The sequence below is a fragment of the Muntiacus reevesi genome, chromosome 1, assembly GCF_963930625.1.
Source record: "Muntiacus reevesi chromosome 1, mMunRee1.1, whole genome shotgun sequence".
Taxonomy (NCBI): Eukaryota; Metazoa; Chordata; class Mammalia; order Artiodactyla; family Cervidae; genus Muntiacus; species Muntiacus reevesi.
Genome location: NC_089249.1, coordinates 143,085,497 through 143,109,259, shown reverse-complemented (window position 1 = coordinate 143,109,259; position 23,763 = coordinate 143,085,497). Strand labels below are relative to the sequence as shown.

The following is a 23,763-nucleotide window of genomic DNA, read 5'->3' as shown; positions in this document are numbered from 1 at the left end:
CTAGGCCTAACCAGGAGTCTAGTAGAGGGAGGGAGGCTCTTAAAGGGACAGTGCATCTGTTAGAGGCAGGTCCTTCCCCGAGGCCTGCGGAATTACTTTGGAGAGCTTCCATTGGTCTTTGAAAAGCCGGAAGCTTTTTTTTTTTGAGAAGCAGGAAGGCTTCTCAATTGGAGAACCAGCTGTCCTCCGTGCACGGCTGACTCCCAAGCTAATCTTGCTGTGACTTTTCCATCTGCAAATGTACCGGCGGCGCCGGGCGATTTGATAAACACGTTACAAGCATCTCTGTTAGTCTGCTAGGATTTGGGTTTACAGATAACGAACCAAACTCAAAGGCGCTGAAGAGCGTGTTGAGTTTAGTTACTGAGTTGGAATAGAACTGATGTTTGCTCACAATGTGTGCTGTTAGATGGCCTCTTTCGGAAGACTGCTACGAGTAAATCTTGAGGACTTTGATTCACAAAAATAAATATTATACTTTTCTTTTTTAAACAAATTTCATATCTTGGGTTTTTTTTATGTTTTAAAATTTTTAATTATTTTTACAACTTTATTTTTACAGCGAACATTTAGGTGAGGGAAAGGGCCTAAAATAAGAGGAGACAAATGGGTTTATGACTAATCTAAGTGAAGAGTTGGAGGGTTTTTTCCTTATCTTTCTAAATTTCCATGTATTCTGAAAAGTTCTGTAGTGGGATTATCTTTTACACTGAACAAACTGTGTACTTTTTTTTTTTTAAGTGATAATTTAATCATTTTTCTCTAACCTGAAAACATTTGAGTCTGAGTGGTGCCTCTTCATCAACAGCAGGACTAATTTTGAATAGTTGTGATGTGCAGTGGTTCTCAAACTTTAAGAAGCATCAGTATCGCCAAAGAAATGCAGACACTGGGCCCATCTCAGTTTCTGACTCTGAAGATTTAGTATTGTTGTTCAGTTGCCAAGTCAAGTCTGACTCTTTTCGACCCCGTGGACTGCATTCAGCAAGCCAGTCCTCCCTGTCCTTCCCCATCTTCCGAAGTTTGCTCAAACTCATGTCCGCTGAGTAGGTAATGCTAATCAACCACCTCACCCTCTGTTGCCCTCTTTTCCTCCTGCCCTCAATCTTTCCCAGCATCGGGGTCTTTCCCAATGAGTTGGCCCTTTGCATCAGGTGGACAAAATATTGGAGCTTCAGTTTCCACATCAGTCCTTCAGTGAATAGTCAGGATTGATCTCCTTTAGGATTGACTAGTTGAATCTGCTTACAGTCCAAGGGACTCTCAAGAGTCTTCTCTAGCACCACAGTTCAAAAGCATCAATTCTTAGACACTCAGCCTTCTTTTTGGTCCAACTCTCACATCTCTGCATGGCTACTGGAAAAAAAAATAGCTTTGACTATATGGACATTTGGTGACAAGGTGATGTCTCTGCTTTTGATATGCTATCTAGGTCTGTCATAGCTTTTCTTCTAAGGAGCAAACATGTTTTAATTTCATGATTGCATTCACTGTCCAGAGTGATTTTGGACCCCCACCCCCACCTCGCCAAAATAAAATCTGTCACTGTTTCTATTTTTTCCCCTTCTATTTTCCATGAAGTGATGGGACTAGATGTCATGATCTTAGTTTTTTGAAGTTGAGTTTTAAGCCAGCCTTTTCACTTTCTTCTTTCACCCTCATCAAGAGGATTTTTGATTCTTCTTCGTTTTCTGCCATCAGAGTGGTATCATCTGCTTATCTGAGGCTGTTGATATTTCTCCTGGCATTCTTGATTCCAGTTTGTGACTCATCCAGCCTGGCATTTTGCATGATATACTCTGCATAGAAGTTAAATGAGCAGGGTGACAATATACAGCCTTGACATACTCCTTTCCCAATTTTGAACTAATTTGTTGTTCCATATCTGGTTCTAACTGCTTCTTCTTGACCTGCATACAGGTTTCTCAGGAGACAGGTAAGGTGGTCTTATATTCTAATCTCTTTAAGAAGTTTCCACAGTTTGTTGTGATCCACACAGTCAAAGGCTTTAGTGCAGTTAATTAAACAGAAGTAGCTGTTTTTCTGGAATTATATTGCTTTCTGTATGATCCAGCGAATGTTGGCAATTTGATCTCTTGTTTGTCCGCCACTTCTAAACCCAGGTTTATGTACTGCTGAAGCCTAGATCTAGGATGTGGCATGATAATTTGCATTTCTAATCAGCTGACAAGTGATGTTGATATTACTGCCTCAGAGACCACACTTTGACAACCTGGAGATAATGTATTACAAGATAGGTCATGTTTGAATGAGAAGAGAGGAAACTATTTGCAACAATACCTTAGTATTATAACTACATTTAAAATTTTTCTTAAACCAATTTTGCAGCATTACTATACTGTTTTAAAAATTAAAATATGTATGCCTAAAGACTTAAGTGATAAGGAATTTGAAAGTTACTAGTTCAAATTTTAAACTTCCTTTTTTAATTGGACTTACACTTTCTTTTTCCCCCTTTTCCTCCCTCTCTCCCTCACTCTCTCCAGTCCTCCTTTCCTTTGTTCTTTCCTTGCTCCCTCCCTTACTTCTTTCCTTCTTTTCTTTTCTCTCTGTCCCTCCTTCTCCTCCATAAAGATATTTATCAAACATTTACTTGTATCCAGTGTAAGACAAGGCCCTACAGAGGGAAAAAAAATAAACAAGAATCCAGTAATTAAACACTTTGTGTTTACTGGGGGGAAGGACAAATAGTTAAAATAGTTTGGTAATTGCTACAAAAGAAGCATGTACTAGTTATTGTAGTAGTAGAGGGTTTTGATAAGATAACTCCCGGAGTTCTAGGAATGCAATATTTTGCCACTGGCATCAAAATAATTCAAAATCAAGGCCAAACTGGGGGAACAGGGTTGTTTCTTCATAGAATACATGACCACCTAAAAATGTACAGCCAAGAAAATTAACCATTAACACTGCGTTTAGAAAATTACCAATAGTATGTATAATATACAGCTCACCACCATCCCGCAACCTCATCTTGTGATGAAATTTCAGAAAGGGGTTGGGGCCAAGGATCAGATAAAATTCAAGGATAAAGATTGGAATGTCTGTTATACATAGTATCTGGTGACAAAAGATTGTGACTTTGCATTTTGACTACTTTCAAAAAGTTCTGGGGAATTTCCTCATGGTCCAGTGGTTAGGACTCTGTGTTCTTACTGCATAGAGGCTGGATCCAGGCTGTGGTTGGGGAACTAAAATCACAGAAGCCAGTGGCTTGGTCAAAAAAAAAATTCTGAATCAATTTTCAAAATACTATATAAAGAAAATCAGAAGGTGAAAGGAAGCATCTTTCTAACTTGAGTTTTATTGAAATTATGACAAAATTAGATATTCTCCTGATGACTTCAGGAATATTGCTGATATTTGTGTTATTTTTCATATAGATTTTGAACAGTTAAATGTTTTAAAATGCTTGTGCTTTGTTAATCCTATTACAAAATCTATTTTTATGATTCTAATGATTATCTTTGTTCTCCCCCACAATATACAAACTGAAAAGAACAAAACTCTTCCCATGAAAGTAAAATACTTTACTTTCTTAACTTTCTTGATTTGATTATAGTCTACTCTCTCTTCTAACTCTACTTTAATCTATTTTCTCATGGCTCAGTAAAATATGTTACTTTACATTTTTGCAAGTATAGTCTCTGATCATAGGATTACTACATTGTCTAATTTTAGTAAAAGGATTGTTAAATCTCAAACTTAGGCATGTTTTCAATGCAAAATTTCTTTGTCACATAAAAATTCTATAGGATTCTTTGGAAATTCTGCAGAAAGTAAAGGACATGAACAGCACAGCCCAATATGGAAATTGCTGTGTAGAAACATTAGGAAAGAGGATTACCAGTGAAGCCTGAAGCAAAGCTTCCTCTGGAATTCAAGGGCTCAGCAACATTGGATCTTTTCATTCCTAAAATTCTAGTATACACCTAATTACATTAACACATACTTTTGCCCAGAGCAATCTGATTCCTATTTCAATGATTAGAATAGAATCATTGAGATAAAAGATCATTACTCTCCCACAATTTCTTTTTTATGTAAGATGGGCATTTTTTTTTTCTCTTGTGGTAAATTTATAATACCTGGTCTTCTTACATCTTTGGGAATTTTCTACATCCATTCTCTCAAGTATTTCTGTGTATTCTCTTTGATGCACCAGTCTAACTGCCCACCATCCAATTAAATTAACTTTGACTCATCACTTAATAAGGTATACTCTATGCCAAGTATATTTCATTTTGAATGTCAAATGTAGGCTCTAAAACTGACTTTATCAGAGTCATACTTCTCAATAAAACAAAACAGAATAAACTGGCTTTTCTATTAAGTAAGTTTCACCACCAGTATCTCTTTTATTAGGTTCTGAGCTTAGGATCATCTTTGCACTTCAGTTTTTTCCTTTTTCTTCTTTAATCCCTTTATCTAATCAGTACACAACTGATACTTTTAACTGTTCCTTTTTTTTTCCGGTCATACCATGAGGCATGTTCCCTGACTAGGGATTGAACCTGTGCCTCCTGCAGTGGAAGTGCTGAGTCCTTACCACTGGATCACCAGGAAAGTCCCAAGTTCTCATTTTTTTCTAATTCTATATTCTGACCCTGTTTCAGGCATTCAGCATTTTCTATGTACCTTGCTATAATGCCTTTTTCCTTCCTCTTTTTGATTCTAGGCCTTCTCCCCAACTTTGTCAACCCATGTTTCACACTGCCTCCAGATTAATCTTTCATTTAACACAAAACCTCTATCATAACCAAAATTTTATTTAAGTTCCTTGAATTTTACCCAAAGGAGTTGAAAATATTTCTCCAGACAAACCCGCAGACATACTGAGCAGTTTTATTCATAATTGCCCAAACTTAGAAGCATAAGATGTCCTTCAGTAGGTGAACAGATACATAATCTATGGTCCATCCAGAAAATTGAATATTATTCAGTGCTAAGCTATTAAGCCATGAAGAGACATGGAAAAACCTTAAATGCATGTTACTAAAAAGCCAATCTGAAAAGGCTACGTACTGTATGATTCCAACTATCCGACATTCTGGAAATGATGAAACTATTGTTGTTGTTCAGTTGCTCAGTTGTGTCTGACTCTTTTCGACCCTATGGACTATAGCACGCCAGGCTTCCCTTCCTTCACCGTCTTCCGGAGCTTTCACAAACTCATGTCCACTGAGTCGGTGATGCCATCCAACCATCTCGTCCTCTTGTTGTCCCCTTCTCCTCCTACCTCCAGTCTTTCCCAGTATCAGTCTTTTCAAATGAGTTTGCTCTTTGCATCAGGTGACCAAAGTATTGAAGCTGCAGCTTCAGCATCAGTCCTTCCAATGAATATTCAGGATTGATTTCCTTTAGGATTGACTGGTTTGATTTCTTTGCAGTCCAAGGGACTCTCAAGAGTCTTCTCCAATTCCACAGTTTGAAAGCATCAATTCTTCAGCACTCGGTCTTCTTTATAGTCCAACTGTGGAGACAATTAAAAGGTCAGTGGTTGCCAGGAGCTGAAGGCAGCACTGGGGTGGGGACTGGGGGATGCATAGGCAGAGCACAGAGGATTTTTAGGACTGTGAAAGTGTTCTGCATGGTATTATAATGGTGAATACATTATACATTTGTCCAAATCCATAGACTGTACAATACCAAGAGTAAGCCATAATGTAAACCATGTACTTTGGGTTAATATAGGTGATAATTTGTGATAATATAGGTTCATCAGTTGTAACAGATATACCACTCTGGAGGGGGATATTGATAAAGAGGGGAACTATGAATGTGTGGGGAAAGGGGGTACATGAGAAATCTGTTCAATTTACATCCTAAAACTGCTCTAAAGAAATAAAGCGTTTTTAAAAATTAAATAAACACCAATCAAATGTTTTATAAAAAGTAAAAAATAAAAATCCTATTCAAAACTTTTCAGTGGTTCTTTAATTTCTTAGAGATGAAGGATGAAGTCTTATAACTTAAAGTTCTCTGTAATATGTTCGGGCCCTCCACCATCTGCTCTGGCCTCACTTTATTTACTCCTACTCCTTGGCTTTGTCCTTGCTGTCACATGTATCTGTCATGTTCACGCCATCTATGTGCTGCTTTATTTATTGAGAACTTTCTATGTGCCAGGTGTATGCAAGACATGTAATTTCTTCATTCAACTTTCAAAAATACCATGTAAAGTAAAAACACTGTTACCAAAATTTCACTAACAGGATTTAGAATATTTAAGTAACTTGTCAAAGTCACATATTTTAGGAAATGGTGGAATCAGGATCCAAACTCAGATCTTCTGACTTCAGATATATTCTTAAAAATTGTGCTCATCTTCATCATTTTATCAATAAGATACTCTTGAGAGTTCTCAGAGGTAAAAACAACAACAAAAACTCTGAGTTATATACATAAATGGAGCAGGAAATGGCAACCCACTCCAGTATTCTTGCCTGGAAAATTCCATGGACAGAGGAGCCTGGCGGACTACAGTCTATGGGGTCACAAAGAGTTGGATACAACTGAAGTGATTTGGCATGCACACAGGCATGCAGCATTAATATATATATTAATACATATTAATATATATATATAAACTATCATGTGTAAAATAACTAGCTAGTGGAAAGCTGCTGCATAGCATGGGAACTCAGCTGGGTGCTCTGTGATGACCTAGTGGGGTGGGATGGGGCTGGAGTGGGAAGGAGGCTCAAGAAGGAGGGAATGTGTGTATACATAACTGCTGATTCACCTTGTTGCACTAACCCAACATTGTAAAGCAATTATATGCCTCCTCCCCCCCCAAAAAAGTAGTTTGTTTCTTCTTAAGAGTCAGAGGCCATGCTGAAATTGCCTTTTTACCAGGCCTGACAAGTGATATTCTTCTAAAAACAAAACAAAACAAAACAAAAACAATTAAAAAACTAATGGTAACACTATGAAGTGTCAAGTGTATGATCTTGTAAAGGTTGTTCTTACAATTGCAGTTGTCTTTTATATTCCTTGAGGAGAGGTGTTCCCATAATTAACATACAGTTAACATACACTGCTTAACAAATACTAGATTTATTTAATGAACAAATAACTGAAGAATCAAAATTCTAGTTAGTTGCATTAGTGAGAGTGGAATAAAGCCCTTTTAGATTTTACACAGTATTTCTCCAAGTCAAGTTATGGTATAAAGAATAAAAAGCTTAAAAACATATAGGGAAATAAACACTTGACTTAGAGTCAGAAGATCCAATCTGGGTCCCCAATTTTGGGCAAACTACTTAACCTGTAGGTGCGCAGTTTCTCCGTCGGTTTTTTCACAGGGCCAATGAGGTGATGTACAAGCTAGCGCTCAGCATATCGCAGGCAAATACTGCTACATTGGTTTCTTTCCTCAACTAAATGAGAAAAAATAACCTCAGTTATACTTAGAATTTTACGTTGGGTCAACAGATGAAGACACAAGGGAGAGACGACAGAACGGGGAAGGAGAGGTCCAAGAGGGACCCCGTAGATTGGACCAAATCCTTTCATCAATGCTCTTCTTTAGTTTCCTTGGTTTCAGGTCTCCTCTCAGCCCAGCCCTCCCACACCGGTCCAACCAGATCTCCCCACCACTTGGCTCTTCGTCTACCCTCTTGGCCCCCAGATCCCACCTTTCTCTGGCTCCTTAGCACTCCCTCGCCCAGCAGAACTTCACCTGCAGAAAGTAGAGAGGCTCACGCCCCTGCGCTACCCCGCGAGTCGGCCGCCAGCAGCCCCAGACTCGCCCTCCCTCCCCTCCCGCGCCACCTCGGCGCCCCGCCCCGGCCGGGGAGGGCAGGAGAGAGGGGAGGGCCTGCCAGGTGAGGTCGCCCGGGGCTTCTCACTTCCGCCCAGGTGAGGGAGGGCTGACGCCGAACCTGCCCGCCCGCCAGCTCCGGGCTCCCACCGGCGCCTCCGCTCGATCAGGTAAAGCGGGGGGCCAGCCGGGCAGGCGCGCGCTGCGCCGCGGGGACCCCGCGCCTCGAACCGGACGGGGCCGCTCTCCCCGCGTCCGGAGCCTCCCGCTCTGTCCCGGCGCGCTCTCCGTCAGTCGTCCGGGAAGAGTGGGCACGGGAGACCCTGGGCGCCGCTGGGCGCTCGGCCAGGCCGCGGAGGGCGTGGGGCGCTGGGACCCCACGGTGATCCCCGCCCCTCGGTGCTGGGCTCGCCGGAGGCCGCGGGCTGCGCAGCCGCCCCGCCGCGCCCTGGCGGCCCTCAAATCTCGGCCCTGGTCTGTACCGGGAGAGGCCGGGACCAAATTTTGCACCCAGATGGGTGCCTGCGCTTCGCCCGGAGAGCTGGGCAGAGTCGCCCCAACTGGTGACGGTGAAAGGAGTGAACAGGTGGTTGCCTGCTCGGGGTCCCGGAGGACGGGGTGCCCAGGTCCCCATCTGGTTGCTGGTGGTCACGTAGCCGAGTTCCCAGGCCGACGGGCAGGCCTAGGCACTGCTAGCCTCGCTCTTTAGATGGGGAGGACCAGGCGGAGAGCGCTCTGCCTCCAGCCTTTGGGGAAATCGCAGGATTCCTGCTCTAAGTCAAGCTCAGCAAAGCATTTTCACATCCCCTTACCTCCTCCAAGCATCTCAACCCTCCAGGGACACCTAGCAAGCCGAATTAATCTCCCCCTGAAGTGTTGTCTTGGCAGTTTGTCATATCTCCAGATGGCTCTTATCACTTTGGATTTGAATTAGTTGTTTACTGGTTTGTCTGCGCGATTGAGAGGGTGGCCTTTAAGGACCTTCTCAGCTGCGTTCAGGGTCTGGCCATTGGTAGGTGTGCAATAAACAAATGTTTCTTAAAAGAGCTGAGAAGACTTCTGGAGACCTAAAAAATAAAGACGTCTGTTACACCGAGTATGTTAATACCACTTGTAGGCAGTCTAAGATCCTACTGGCTGTCAATTTATTTGCTCAAAGCTTTTGAAAGGAAAAGCTAGGGAGGAGTGGAGGTAAAAACTAAAATCGGTTCGTTTTGCAGCGTCTGAAAAAGTTAGGCGAGGTAGCAACTTTTAGCTATAGTGAGTTTGTCTGTTTCTAGGCCCCAAACCATCTTTATAAGAATTGTTCAAAATTTAAAATAATAAGAAAATTAATAAGTAACAGAACTGGATGGTTCTTTACATATAGAATTTATAAACTGTATTCTAAAGAAATTTGCCCGTCTCTAATTGAGATCCTATTAAGGGCTGCATAAGGTGAGCTTGGTATATCAGAAAAATGGTTGTGTTTAAAGTTGGAAATAAATTATATTAAGCCCTCATTTGTGTTTAAAGGTGCTTTAATAAGTTCTGGTCATGTATTAATAGTTTTTATAACTATGAAAGTGAAACAGAAAGTCACTGTCATGTCCAGGCCAGAATCCTGGAGTGGGCAGTCTTTCCCTTCTCCAGGGGATCTTCCCAACCCAGGGATTGAACCCAGGTCTCCCACATTGCAGGTGGATTTTTTACCAGCTGAGCCACAGGGGAATCCCCTTATAGTTTATAACTATAAAGTTAATGTAGTTATTGTACAAAAAATGGAGATAATTTTCAGGAAAGGAACTAAAAGCACACACAAACACACCTACCCTTGAAAGTAACCACTAATAACATTATGGTATCTTGCCTATCATTGAGTATTCTTTAAAAGAAAAATCTGTGTATTTTCCCATGATGAATTCACCTTTTAGAACCTTGTGATTCTTAGTGGCTCAGCATTCAGTAGTCCTTGTAATTGCATTTGTATTTAAGAGCACTTAATAATTATCCTTTAACTAAACAACCAAGCAGTCTATCTCTGCTTTGTTAAACTTTAACAAAAATACATTAGGTTGGGGAAACTAAAGTGGGTTTAATTTGTTTACTCAAGATTTTGCTCACCTTGGTAGTAGAATAAACTTTTTGAGAAACAGGTCTATTCCACCTTAATTTTTGAGATCCCTTGACCATTGCTGTTTGCCATACCCACCCCTCCCTGCCCCCACCCCATTCAGATGCTTTTGAGTAGATTTGGATGCCTTTTTAAAAAGCATTCATTCTAGGTTCTGGTGCTAATGGAGAGAGAAAAATGAAAAAGATCTGCTTAGTTTTTGTGTTTGCACAGCTGTGTAGCCTGCAGAGTTTGTAGACAGCAAATTAAGTCCACCTACCATATAACTCTTGACAAGTCACTTGACTCTGCCCCTGTTTTCCCATTTGTAAATAATCTATCTCACTGAGTTTGGGGAGGTTGAAATGAAATAATGTTCAAGAATGTGTCTTGTAAACCGTAAGACATTCTTCTCCCACTTTTTGCTCATCCACTGAGATGTTGAATTCTGATAGAATGAAGGAGTTTGTTGCCTTTATTGGGAGAAACCACTACAATATTGTAAAGTAATTAGCCTCCAACTAATAAAAATAAATGGAAAAAAGAATAAAGTTATTTAGAAGCATTAAAAAAAAAAGAAGAAGTCTAGTTTTAAAGTGGTCTCATTCTGATCTGCTCTGCTTAGTGCTTTGGTCATGTCCAACCCTTTGCGACCCAATGGGCTGAAGCCTGCTAGGCTCCTCTGTCCATGGAATTTTCCTGGCAAGAATGCTGCAATGGGTTGCATTCTTTCCTCCGGGGGATCTTCCCAACCCAGGGATCAAACCCGTGTCTCCCGCATTGCAGGTGAATTCTTTACTGCTGAGCCACGAGGGATGCTCCCTCATTCCGACAGTTCCTTTGATAAAAGGTGTCGAGGCTGTATTAGCTGATAAAAGTCTTTGCTAAAAACACTATACAGAGATCTTTCTGAAAAAGCCTAGGTTAAAACTGCACTGACAGCATGGTTAGCCACTTGCTTTTGTGACTAAGCACTTGAAATAGGGCTAGTTGGGGTTGAAATATATAAATAGACTAAGTATAAATAGACATCAAATTTTGAAGACAGTGTAAAAACCTAAATACCTTAGTTTTAATATTATTTACATATTGAAATGATAATTTATATATATTAGGATAATTAAAATAACCTGGAGAAGGACATGGCACCCCACTCCAGTATTCTTGCCTGGGAAATCCCATGGACAGAGGAGCCTGGCAGGCTGCAGTCCATGAAGTTGCAGAGTCAGACATGAGTTAGCAACTAAATGACAATGACAATTAAATATATTATTTAAATTACTTTTACTTGTTTCTTTTTGCTTTACATGTGGCTACTAGAAAAATTTTAAATTGCATCTGTGGCTCACACTATATTTCTATTGAATAGCAGTGGGTTAGGATTCAATATATGTTTATCCTTAAGAGGGTTTGGTTTACTGAAGCCCTTACATTTTGATTTATAAATTGATTTTTTTTTAAACTCCCAAATTTAGGCATCCCCACTCCCACCTCCCTTGTATTCATTGCATTGGTGAAATTTTTTGTTTAGTTTTTTGAGAAGCAACTACTACTGACTACAGAAGAAAAATCACAGCTAAAACAATTACTTGTTTTTTTGAAGCCCCCAAATAGCCTAGATAATTTTGATTGAAAAGAGATGTTAATAATAATAGTGTGCGTGCCGTTGTTTCAGTCGTGTCTGACTCTTTGCGAACCTGTGGACTGTAGCCTGCCAGGCTCCTCTGTCCATGAGACTCTAGAAGAATACTGTAGTGGGTTGTCATGCCCTCCTCCAGGGTATCTTCCCAACCCAGGAAGATACCTGGGTGTCTCCTGTATTGCAGGTGAATTCTTTACTGCTGAGTCACCGGGTAGCTACTGTTTATTGAATGTTCACTGAATTCAAGCTGCTTTATAATCTCTTATTTAGTCCATCCAACTATAGATATGTAATACTTTTATTAATTACTTTATAAATAAGGAAGCTAAGATATAGGAAAATTTTAGCAATTGGCCACAAGAACACAGAGCTGGTTCCAAGAATGGAACTCAGGTCTCTATGATTTCAAAACTTGTAAACTATAGATTCTCCTGTATTTTGAGAATTGATTATTGAATCACCTGGAAAAAAGTTGGTTATCGAAAAAGATATTTAGTTCTAATCCCTTGTTTGTGTTAGTGACCAGTAGGGAATGCTCAACAGGAGATTAGGTGAATGAATCATGAATTCCTACTAATCACGTAGTTACAGTGAATGAAAAGGAGCTTGTATATCATCATGACTAAATCTTAAAAATGTAAAATTGAGATAAAGCTGAAGGATAAACATATAGTATAATTGCCATGAGCATTCTCTAATATATTCTCTAATCTTACTCTTAAAACAACAAGCCAAACCAGTGTTGCTCTTTGCTTTGATGCTGTGCACGTCTGGTTAGCAGATAGCTTTGAGGCCCAGGTCTGCAGCGTTTCAGAGACAGACAGACAGACCTGTTTTCATTTAACTCTAGCCCTTAATTGACAGGCATGACGTTGATAACAGGGCCTGGGTAAGGCTTCTGCAATGGGAAAGGCAGTCCCTCACCGTATTATTTTCTGGAACTTGAAATGAAGCTCCAGGAGGGAGTGTGGTAGGAGAGGAAGATGAAGTAAGTAAATGTTGATGGTCAAGTTTACAAATGTTCTTTCCCTCCCTTTTGAGAATGTGAAATCTCTGACTCTCATTTTTGAAGTAGCTAGTTGCTGAAAAAGCCTTCAGCAGTTGACCTTCCCTCCCCACAAAGTGGCAGTTGCAGTCTTCCTGTCATTACCCTTTCAGAGTGCTTTCCCCTTAGTTTTTGAAATTGCAAGATCTTTTCTGTGTTTGCAAAAAGTTGATACATTGTTAAGATAAATGAGACATTATACAGAATGATCCTGCAGTGTATATAGTAGGCACTCAAAAACTAGTTACTTGATTTAATGACAGATAAAATGGATTTTGGGAAAAGGTCAAGAGAAGGGTGAACATTAGTGTGAAAGGTGTCTAAAGCAAGTGCTTAGTCACTCAGTCGTGTCCTACTCTTTTCATCCCCATAGACTGTAGCCTGCCAGGGTCCTCTGGACATGGGGATTCTCCCGGCAAGAATACTGGAGTGGGTTGCCATGCCCTCCACCAGGAGATCTTCCCAACCGAGGGTTCGAACCCAGGTCTCCCATTGCAGGTGGATACCATCTGAGCCACCAGGGAATAGTTTGGCCTATTTCACAATCTGTTCAGATTGTTTTGAGTATCATAAGCATCCAAAATGTGGCATGACTCTATTTCTGGGAGAGGTTAAGGTCATACAGTCTGCAGTGTGGGAAGAAGTGAACAGAATATTTGAGGTGGAAACTAACCATTAATGAGGAATGTGAATGCCTGGTTCTTTCAGAGAGTGAGTGACTGGCTACACATCAGAGGTCGGTAAGTGAAAATTGCCCAGTTTATTATTATTTTTTTTTGCTGGCCATTGGAAAAAAACTGCCACCAACAGGAAAAAAGAGCATGTCATAAAATAGTTTAACTTTGTTTATACACAGTGGACAGGTTATAGGCAGAAACTGATATGCTTTGGTTAACTATGGATTGTTTCGTGAGAAAAGTTAGTTTGTATCTAATTGAATTATTCTGATAGAGTGACTTAGTTTTCAGTTCTGATTCTGGGTTTAACATGGAATCTTTCAGCTTTGACTTCAGCATGTCCTAAATGTCCAACATTAAGTGGACTTAAACATTGCCTGTGGCTTAGGCGCATGGCCCTGAAATATCAGGATCATTTTAGAATTTATATACATCTGTTTCTAAAATTCCAGGAGTATGGTATTTTGATGGCAGCCAAAAATACAGTATTTTTTTTTTTTTTTTTTTAACATCTAAGGAGTTTAGAAAAGGCTTTGCTGTTTGATGGGGATGCAGGCTAGGAGACCTGTCTTGGCTCTACATTAGGATGACAGCAGGTGTGTTTATCTGTAGTTTGAGTGAAGAGCCATTGTTACTCCCTGGCAAGGAGAGTTTGTTTTCTATTTAATCAATACCTCATAAACACTGAGCTTTGAAGACATGACCATGGCAACTAGATACAACTTGAGCTTTGCTCTGCTAAGGAAGCAATAGAAATTTAAAGTTGCTCATGTATTCCAATTTTTGAATAACCTCTGAAATCATGACTTCATCTGTAGTTAATAGCATTTAGATTGTTCAGAGTCCCCAGTTTCCTTGAGCTCTGGGGAATTGCCGTTGAAGAGTTACATGCAGTCTAACTGTGATCTGCCCGATTCCACCTGCAGTAACAGGCTGACTACCTGTGCTTCCCTTATACAGGATGCCAGAGATCTTTTCTTTCAGTTTTCTAAGATAAAAATATAAGATGTCTTGTTAAACCAAATTTTCAAGACATAAGATATCTTGCTCAATTTAAGAAAGAAACATAGATGTCTTAGGGAGTTACAGCCTTGTGTGCTACTGGAAATCTGCAGAGTATGTTTCTCAGGGTCCTTAATTGGCCTACATTCTTGAACTAAGGCAGTTAATAAATCTTTTCAATAAGTTTCCTCCACCTAGAAATTTAAATCAAATTAAATTTCTAACTCTGCAGCAGTTTTTCTCAAATATTGCATTAATTGGTAATGGCTAAGGGCATGGGTATTTTTTAAAAGCCACAATATTATAATAATTTCCTTCAATCAAATCCCACAGTGAACCAGACATGAAAAATTCATGGCGCAAACTCTCTTGATCAATGATGGAGTGGAAGCTGTTAAGCATAATAGACTACTGGTTCTCTGGAGTCTGTGCAGCTCTGAGGACAGCAGCACGCTGTGGCATTTTAATGCCTGGCCTCTGACCCATTGGAGGTAGCCTGTCTACCACAAGGTAGACTCAGCTTTACCATTACAGCTGAAATTCCTTGCTGTAAGCCATGTCAGTTTCTCTGCCCGGCCAAAGAGGTCAAAATTCTTTGGCCAGAGATTTCCTATGACCATAAAATGAATGAAACATGGGTTCCATTCAGTGTACATGCTACTTCCTAGATGGTCAGTTATACAGTAATTGCATTTCTTCCTTCTGACCTCATATACTCTGAAAGCCCTAGTGCCCTTCCCTAGATACTACTTAACATCATGAAGTTGTGATAATTATCCAGGTGTGTTCTGTGGACATAGTTTAGCTTTTCATAAATATGAGTCGTAGGACTGGATGGCTAACCAGGTTCTAACCTGAATCCTTACTGAAAGATATTGACCACTGTGATTTTCAAAATGTGCAGGAAGATCTTTTGAGAGAGTAAGAAAAGGAGTAATAAAATTTTGCTTTTTATTATTTTTTCCTTACTCTCATGATGCTTCTATTTTATGTATATTTTAAAACACATATAACATGTAAATATAGTAATATATATTTATAATGATGGTAAGGGGAGTGGTCAACATATTTTTTAACTGATGGGAATGTGTGTTTCAAAAAGTTTGAAGACCACTAATCTATCTTGTTACCAGAATTACCTTTTTAAATAGAAATCTGGACTCAATATTTCCCTACTTAAAAGCCTTTGATTGCTTCCTGCTGCTCACAGGATAAAGAGTAGTCTACTTAGCATTATTTACAAGGACCCTCTCAAAATAGTCTGTCTGAACCAGTGCTTTTCAAACTCAGTGATGAAAGATTAGGGTTCCCCTCTCCTAGTCTTTCAAGGACTGACATTTTAATGAAATTATTAGAAAAATGAATTGTTAGAAAAAGGAAATTACAAAAATAAACACAATGTAAGTTGTGTTTATTATTACTAAATTTAATAGACCTACATGACTGCCACATTCCATGGTTTCTAAATGCTGAAGTACCAGTTTTAGTGTTTATCTCTGTGGGTGAAGCATCAATCCACAGTCCACATGTGTAGTAACACTGGTCTGAATTACTTTTTTGCCCTTTCTGCTGTCTTTAGAGGCCTTATAGTAGTTCATTCAGAGCTAGTTACTAGTCTCACTGAGAGTCATGCACTTTTATACCTCTATGTGGTAATTCTCTGATTGTGGTCTCTAGACTAGCCACACTAGGATTACAGGGGAACTTTGTTAGATATGCAGATTCTCAGGACTTGGCTTAGATGTATAGGATCAGAAACACTAGGAGTGGGTCCTACAATTTGTGTTTTAGCAATCCCTCAGGGTGATCCTGAGGCTCACTAAAATTTAAGAAGTCCTTAACTCAGGGCACCCTATATGTCATTCAAGCTGGAACCCTTCTGAGAGTGAAATGGATTGCTATTAATAAAGATGCTGAGTAATCTGAGACTATTTTAGGCAAATGAGGACAAATGGTCACTCTGCTTTTATACTCCATTCTTTTTCTGAGAGAGGTCTCTCGTGTGTTCTCATTCCAACATTCCCAAACTTCCATGGGCAGGGCAGTCACTCTCCTTTTAGGATTTCTCTGAGCACATGGTCCAGTTCAGTTAAGTTGCTCAGTCATGTCTGACTCTTTGCAACCCTGTGGACTGCAGCACCCCAGGCTTCCCTGTCCGTCACCAACTCCCGGAGCCCACTCAAACTCATGGCTATTGCATCGGTGATGCTATCTGCCATCCAACCATCTTACCCTCTGTTGTCCGCTTCTCCTCCCACCTTCAATCTTCCCCAGCAACAGGGTCTTTACCAATGAGTCAGTTCTTTGCATCAGGTGACCAAAGTATTGGAGTTTTCAGCTTCAACATCAGTCTTTCCAATGAATATTCAGGACTGATTTCCTTTAGGATTGACTGCTTGGATCTCCTTGCAGTCCAAGGGACTCTCAAGAGTCTTCTCCAACACCACAGTTTCAAAGCATCAGTTCTTCTGCACTCAGCTTTCTTTATAGCCCAACTCTCACATCCATACATGACTATTGGAAAAACCATAGCTTTGACTAGATGGACCTTTGTTGGCAAAGTAATGTCTCTGCTTTTTAATATGCTGTCTAGGTTTGTCATAGCTTTTCTTCCAAGGAGCAAGTGTCTTTTAATTTCATGGCTGCAGTCACCATCTACAGGAATTTTGGAACCCCCCAAAATTGTCTCTCACTGTTTCCATTGTTTCCCCATCTATTTTGCATACGGTATACTCCCTTGCTATTGTATGTATATGCCTTACAATATAATCATCCTCTTGTGTTGTCATTTTCTTGCTATATATCTATCTTGATCTCTCATTAGGCCGTCTTAGCCATTTTGTCACTTTTACTTTTCAAGTTATAATACATGCTTTTTAAATTAAAAAAATCGCCCTAGTATTTATAAAGTATAGGTCTAATTTTTTATCTCCCCTTCCACACTTCTTCCCCTAAGTTATCATTATTATTATATTGACTATCTTTCTAAATCTAGAAAACAATACATACACCAATATATATTATTTTCTTAAAAAGGGAGAAAATAGTTCATATATCCTGAAACTTATTGTTGTCCTTAGTCGATGTGTCTGTTAGATAATGGGGCTTACAGGTGATGCAGTGGTAGAGAATCTGCCTGCCAATGCAGGAGGTGTAAGCTTCGATTCCCTAAGTCGGGAAGATCCCCTGGAGTAGGAAGTAGCAACCTATTCCAGTATCCTTGGCTGGAAAATTCTGTGGCCAGAGGATTCTGGCGAGCTACGTACAGTTCATGGGGCTGCAGAGTCAGATACAACTGAGTGACTGAACACACATGCGTGGATTAGCTGGTGTTCCTGTGTTAACACAAAGGGTTGAATTGCCCTCCTGTAAATGAGAGCTCTTACCCAGCACCAAACCTTAATCGTGATTCCGAGGTTACAGGCAAGAAAGAGGAACACAGGAACTAGGCACAGAATTCCTTTCTGGAGGAGCACCCAGCCAGTAGACACAGCTTCCAAAGAATGTCACTGTTTCATACTAGGACATATTATCAGCATGCTTAAAATACCTCCTTAAAGATAGACTAATGTTAAGTTACTCATAAATGTATTTCTAACAGACTTTTACTGCGATTTTTAACAGACTTTTACTGATATTTTTAATGTGTTGAGTAAAATTCAACCTAGGAACACATTATTTTTTGTTTGGTTTGGGGTTACCAGACCAGTTGTGAACAACATACACAGAAGCATTTTCTTAAAGGAAGCCTCTTTGGTTTGGGGAATCCCAAGATTTATACTTCATTAATTTCCCAAATAGAAAATGTCTTTGTGATTACCTCCCATCTTCCAGCCAGCTATGCTCTATAAATCCATATGTTCTCAGATTATTTATAATAGCAATTAAGACAGATCAGGTATTTCCTGACATTTTAAAATGAGAGACTGTGTTATCTATTAAAACCTTTTAGCTTGTTTGCACAGAGGAGGCCTGACATCAATCTGGGAATCCCTCGATGAAGGATTGAGCCACAGGCTTGCTGATAACCATTACCCACTCATTCCTGTTTCAATACATTTCAACCATATTCATTATTTTAATGACTGATTTTGATAGATTAATTTTTCCAGGAGTTTTATTGTTAAAAGCAATGCAGCAAATGTGCTTGTACATCATCTGTGTGCCTTTTTGCCTCTCCTTTCTTTAGGAGAGACACTCAGAAGTTAATATTCTGGGTAGAAGAGAGTATGAATTTAATATTTGATAGATATTGCTCAGTTGCTCTCCTAGAAGATTGTGCAGATTTATTTTCCCACCTGTTTTTCTATGACATCTGGGGTACAAGCTATTATTAGAAAATGCCAGTCTAATATAAAAAGTAGCACTTCATAGTTTTAGCTTGCTTTCTTTGATTCAGAGAGGTCGATGTACAGTATTAATGGCCACAAAGCTGCTCTTGTCCACTCTTGGACTAAGTGCTGCCACAGAAAAGGACAGTGCCGTTGTGACTACCCTTCCATCATTCACATTTACCTGTCAGCGGGTAGTTTTAAGGGCTGCATAGTTGAGATGCTGAGCACATCACAGGTTTTTCTGTGATGCTCTATTCACATGGAATCCAGTGAATATTTGAATGGAATATAGGAACATTTATCAATGCCAAAAGCATCTCTTACTGGTTTTTAATATGCTTTCTTGCTTAATAACCTTGAGTTAGAAGATAAAGATTGTGTTCAGAAGTGTATTCAGAGATGATGTAAGAACAGTGTGATGCTGTGTCATGCTCCTATTTCTTAGATGGTTTATTTACAACAGTGTACCCCTGTGAAAGTGATACACTTTCTTAGTGTATGTGATGTGAAAGTATCACAGTAAAAGTGATCGCTGTGGTTTGTTTTGTTTTGTTTTCTTTGTTTAATTAACCACTGTGAAAGTGCCGTTTTCAACAGAGAAAGGGTTTGCCAAAATCTTGAGTTTTTTTTTTTTTTTTTTTAATTTATTTTTGGCTGTGCAGAATCTTTGTTGTGCGGGCTTTTCTCAAGTTGCGGCGAGCGGGGATTACTCTAGTTGCAGCGGGAGAACTTCTCATTGTCATGGTTTCTCTGCTGCGGAGCCCTGACTCGAGGGCGCGCAGACCTCAGTGGTTGCTGCCTGTGGGCTCAGTAGTTGCACGGCTCCCGGGCTCCAGAACACAGGCTTGGTGGTTGTGGTTCATGGGCTCAGCCACTCCAGGGCGCGTGGGGTCCTCCTGGCCCAGAGATTGAGTCTGTGTCTCTGCATTGGGAGGTGGACTCTACCTTGAGTCACCAGGGAAGTCCTAACTCTTTGAGTTTTGATTACATTTTAGGCTAGTTTGAGCAGATCATTGGAATTAAAGAAACATTATCCATGGACAATGCCAGATTGGGTGATTATCATTTGATAACTAGTTTGGATTTTTTCCCCCTAATCTCTCTAATATCTTCTTTATCCATTATTTGGGTGTTCTTTTCCAGCCTAGGATCTCTCTCTCTTTTTTTTAAATTAACTTTTTTTAAGTATAACTTACATACAATAAAATATAACAAAAATATGTAGGTCAATGAATTGTAATAAATGTACATATCGGTTTAAGTGATAGTCCTTTCAAAACATAGGACATAAAAAAAAAAGAACATTTCCATCACCCCAAAAAAGCTCCCTCAGATATTTTCCTAGTCAACTCCTTTCCACTGTGCCCCAGGCAATCATATCCTTTTTGGTCTGTTTCTTTTCCCTCAACACTGTTTTTGAGATTCATCTTTGTTGTGTGTATCAGTAATGTTTTCCCTTTTTATTTCTGGATATTCTATTTTGTTTACATATCTTAATTGATTCATCTTTTAATCTCTTATTATACATTTGGGTTTTTCTGATTTGGGGCTTTTATAAATAAAAATGCTATGTTGCTGCTTTTTGGCCACATCCTACAACTTGTGGGATCTTAGTTTCCTGACCAGGGATTGAACCCTGGCCCTTGGCAGTGGAAACACTGCATCCTAACCACTGGACCACCAGGGAAGTCCCTGAGCATTGTTGCATAGGTCTTTTGTGGGCATATATTTTCACTTTTGGGTGAGTGTTTAGAAGTGGAAATGTACTGGGTCATATAGTAAGTGTAGGTTTAACTTCCAAAAAACTGTCAAATAGTTATTCAAAGTGTTTGTGCCATTTTACGTTCCTACTAGCAATGTGTCAGAGTCCAGTTACTTCACATTTTTGTCACCACTTACAATGATCTGTTTGCTTTCTAGTTTTAGCCATTTTAGTGGCTGTGTATGGCTTTTAATTTGAACTTCTTGAATGAAATCTTTTGATGGAGAATGTTCTTGAGGTTTTCTTTGACTTTTCTATAGGACTGTAGAATTGTATACGCTAGTTGAAAGTAATTTTTCTGTTGTATTTACAATTTTTTCTTTAGGTTTCTTTAAAAGTGATTGAAGACAGTAATTCAAAATGCCTGAAAATCCTGCTACAGGTAAACTAGATATATACTTCTTTCACTAAGTTAATTATTCAAAAATGGAATGTAAGATGGGATTTAACTTGTACTCATTATCCTTCTTAAAAAAGATAAGCTGCAGGTCCTGCAAGTTCTTGATCGCTTGAAAATGAAATTGCAGGAGAAGGGTGACACTTCGCAGAATGAAAAGCTCTGTCTCTTTTATGAGACACTAAAGAGCCCCCTTTTCAACCAGATACTCACACTTCAACAGTCCATCAAGCAACTGAAGGGGCAAGTAAGTTACCCATCAAGATTTTACCTGTTGCTATTATTCAAACCAACAAAGAAAGATAGACGGAGACAGATACAAACAGTCTGCTCTGAATTCCGCAGAGAGTCTGTATTGGGGCTTGTGTGCAGGTAGCATTGGCATAGATAGTTTAAAAATGTTGATAATAAGTTTTGTGTTTGGCTTTGGAGTCTGGTTTTTATACTTATTTATGTAAAGTTCAGATGCTTTGAAAATTCTCAACATGTTCTTCAGAATTACAGGACACATAGCCCCTCTGCTTGGAGTGATGTCAATTAAGAGTTTTACCTACTTTCCTGGTTGTTCTATTTTGGGGTCAGGGATCGCAAATTGATTTTAAATCATCTGTTCTAGAAGCTGAGCTTGAATAGTAGCTATCTTATAGATTAAATATGGGCAGAATTTTAAATGTAGTTGAAGATAATATAGCAGAGTTGTTATGTGAGAATTAACAAAATTTGGGGAAAAAAATGCTTTTTGCTGATAAACCAAAATGCCTATCCATAAATATTTAGCAAGTGATTTTTCTATAACTAACTAAGGATTAAATTCTGCACATATGTCTTTCTGTGAATTACTTTCCCTAGATCAAAATTTATACCAGAATTTTAGCACTCCCCATATTGAAGCTTCTATATTCTCTGATAATGGAATGAGTACATCACAGCAGTGAATGCTGTTGGTGGCAATAGAGGTTGGGAAAGATCACTACAGAACTATCACTCATACTGGACTAAAATTGGACTTAAGCAACTGCTCCATCATAATAACAATCTTTTATGTTTATTTAGTGTGCAGTTATTATGTAAATAATCATATTTTATTCATTCAGCTATAAAATCCATGTGATTTCCCTATCTGTGTTTTCATAGAGTTTTTATGGGTGTTGATTTTTTTCTGTGAGTCTTATGACACTTGTTCTTGATATTTCCTTTGTTCCACTGTGTTGGTACTTGTATCAGCCAGTGATATTTTTAAATCAGTCAATTAATTAATTTGGTCACACCATGAGGCATGACAGATTTACATTCCCTGACCAGGGATTGAACCCATGCTCCCTATATCAGGAGTGCAGTCTTAATATTAACCACTGGACCAACAGGGAAGTCCCTTAGCCAATGATATTTTTAAAATTAACCTCTATTTTTCCTTTTTCCTTAATTACTGAATCCCCCCACCTTTTTTTCCCCACTCGTGTCTAAGTGGCTCTGCAATACACTTGCTACTAATGGGCAGGTTATTTAATCCCCGTGTGGTTCAGCTTCCATGTTCACAAAATGAAATAAGAGTATCTCTAGGGCTATTGTAAAGATTAAATGATATACTGTATAAGAGTTTTGGTATAGTACTTTACTTATAGCAAGCACTTAATAAATGCTCAGTTATCTTTGGATATACTACCGGCATATCTTTTGTGTTTCCCCACATGGAAATGTATGAAAGTGAAAATTAGTCGCACAGTTGCCTCCAGCTCTTTGCGACCCCATGGACTGTAGCCTGCCCTGCTCCTCCGTCCATGGAATTCTCCAGGCAAGAGTACAGGAGTGGGTTGCCATTTCCTTCTCCAGGGCCTCTTCCTGACCCAGGGATCAAACCCGGGTCTCCTGCATTGCAGGCAGATTCCTTACCAACTGAGCCACTGAAATGTATAGATCAATGCAGAAGGGCTCAGGGTCTTACATCCATGTTTATGTGACTGGACATGTCTGTGTGTGTAAAGTGTAATGAGCTATATTACATGCTATGTATGTAGAAGGCAGGAAATGAGAACACGTTAAACATTTTGTATAATACTAAATAAAACATTTATAGCCTTATAAACACAGATTCATGTATCTGTATCTTATTTCTTTCACATGTATATATTTAGCATGCCATTATACATGTGAGAGATAAAATATAACATTTAATAAATAGAAATACTTCTTGTCTGTAGGTTTCTGTTGATAATTCTCTTTTTTTCTCCAACAGCTCAGCCATATACCCTCAGATTGTTCAGCCAATTTTGATTTTTCTCGGAAAGGGTTATTGGTGTTCACGGATGGTGCCGTTACTAATGGGAATGCCCACAGGTCCTCTAATAACTTGACTGTATCTGGGTTATTTTCTTGGCCTCCAAAGTCAGGAAATGAAGATTTTAACTCAGTCGTACAACAGATGGCCCAGGTAAAGTTATGTCTTGTCAGAGGACTATTTAACTTTATTTCTCTTGTTGGAGGTTAAAAAAGAAACATACACTCACATTTTTTGCCTCTAAAATGTGTTACTCTGTGTTTTGTTTGCTTGTGTTTTTATATTGTTAGGAGGAGTTGATACTATTTTCTAATCTATGAGTTGGAAATTTGTTTAAAATTACATGAGGAAAATATCCATGTGCATGGTGAGGATAGTTTTTAAGACAATGACTCCAGTCTGGCACATCTGTACACTTGTAAGGAAAGAGATTCTCACAGTTTTGCTCATAGAAGGAAAAATAATATGTCTGCTGAAGTGATATAATTCCTTTGAAATTATTTTTAATTTTATATCAAAACAGAATCAATGGGAGTTAGAACTAATATAATTTGGAAAACCTAGTATATATAATTTGGAAATCTAGTATATATAATTTATAGTATATATAAAATCCAAATGTAATTTGGAAAATTATAATTTGGAACATCTAGGAAAACATTTGAAAGAGTAATCCCATTTCATCCTTAATATCTATTAAAATCAAATGAGTGACAGTTGAATTTTTAGATGTGCTAATTTCCTTTATTCA

The 23,763-nt window shown here is 39.1% G+C and overlaps 1 protein-coding gene and 1 long non-coding RNA gene across 11 annotated transcripts in view; one reads left to right on the top strand and one right to left on the bottom strand.

Annotated features, from left to right (window-relative positions):
* Positions 1–4,844: 4,844 nt before the first annotated feature.
* On the bottom strand, positions 4,845–8,701 carry LOC136151019 (uncharacterized). Of its 5 annotated transcripts, none has more exons than XR_010659997.1 (3): positions 8,599–8,701; positions 7,292–7,403; positions 4,845–5,494 (listed from the first exon to the last, which is right to left on the bottom strand). It is a non-coding gene; the product is annotated as an uncharacterized lncRNA (long non-coding RNA). The 5 variants fall into 5 exon arrangements; XR_010659996.1 differs by lacking the exon at positions 8,599–8,701 and adding an exon at positions 8,269–8,439; XR_010659995.1 differs by lacking the exon at positions 8,599–8,701 and adding an exon at positions 7,875–8,215.
* PATJ (PATJ crumbs cell polarity complex component) overlaps positions 7,834–23,763 on the top strand; it is a 358,862-nt gene continuing 342,932 nt past the window's right edge. For 5 of the 6 annotated variants that reach the window (XM_065911864.1, XM_065911863.1, XM_065911866.1 and 2 more), the window contains exons 1-4: positions 7,834–7,956; positions 20,666–20,722; positions 20,818–20,984; positions 22,971–23,165. In XM_065911864.1, the coding sequence (XP_065767936.1) occupies positions 20,701–20,722; positions 20,818–20,984; positions 22,971–23,165 (384 nt within the window). In that variant the 5' untranslated portion in view covers positions 7,834–7,956; positions 20,666–20,700. The remainder of the gene's footprint in view (positions 7,957–20,665; positions 20,723–20,817; positions 20,985–22,970; positions 23,166–23,763) is intronic. The other variant, XM_065911865.1, reaches the window with a different exon arrangement.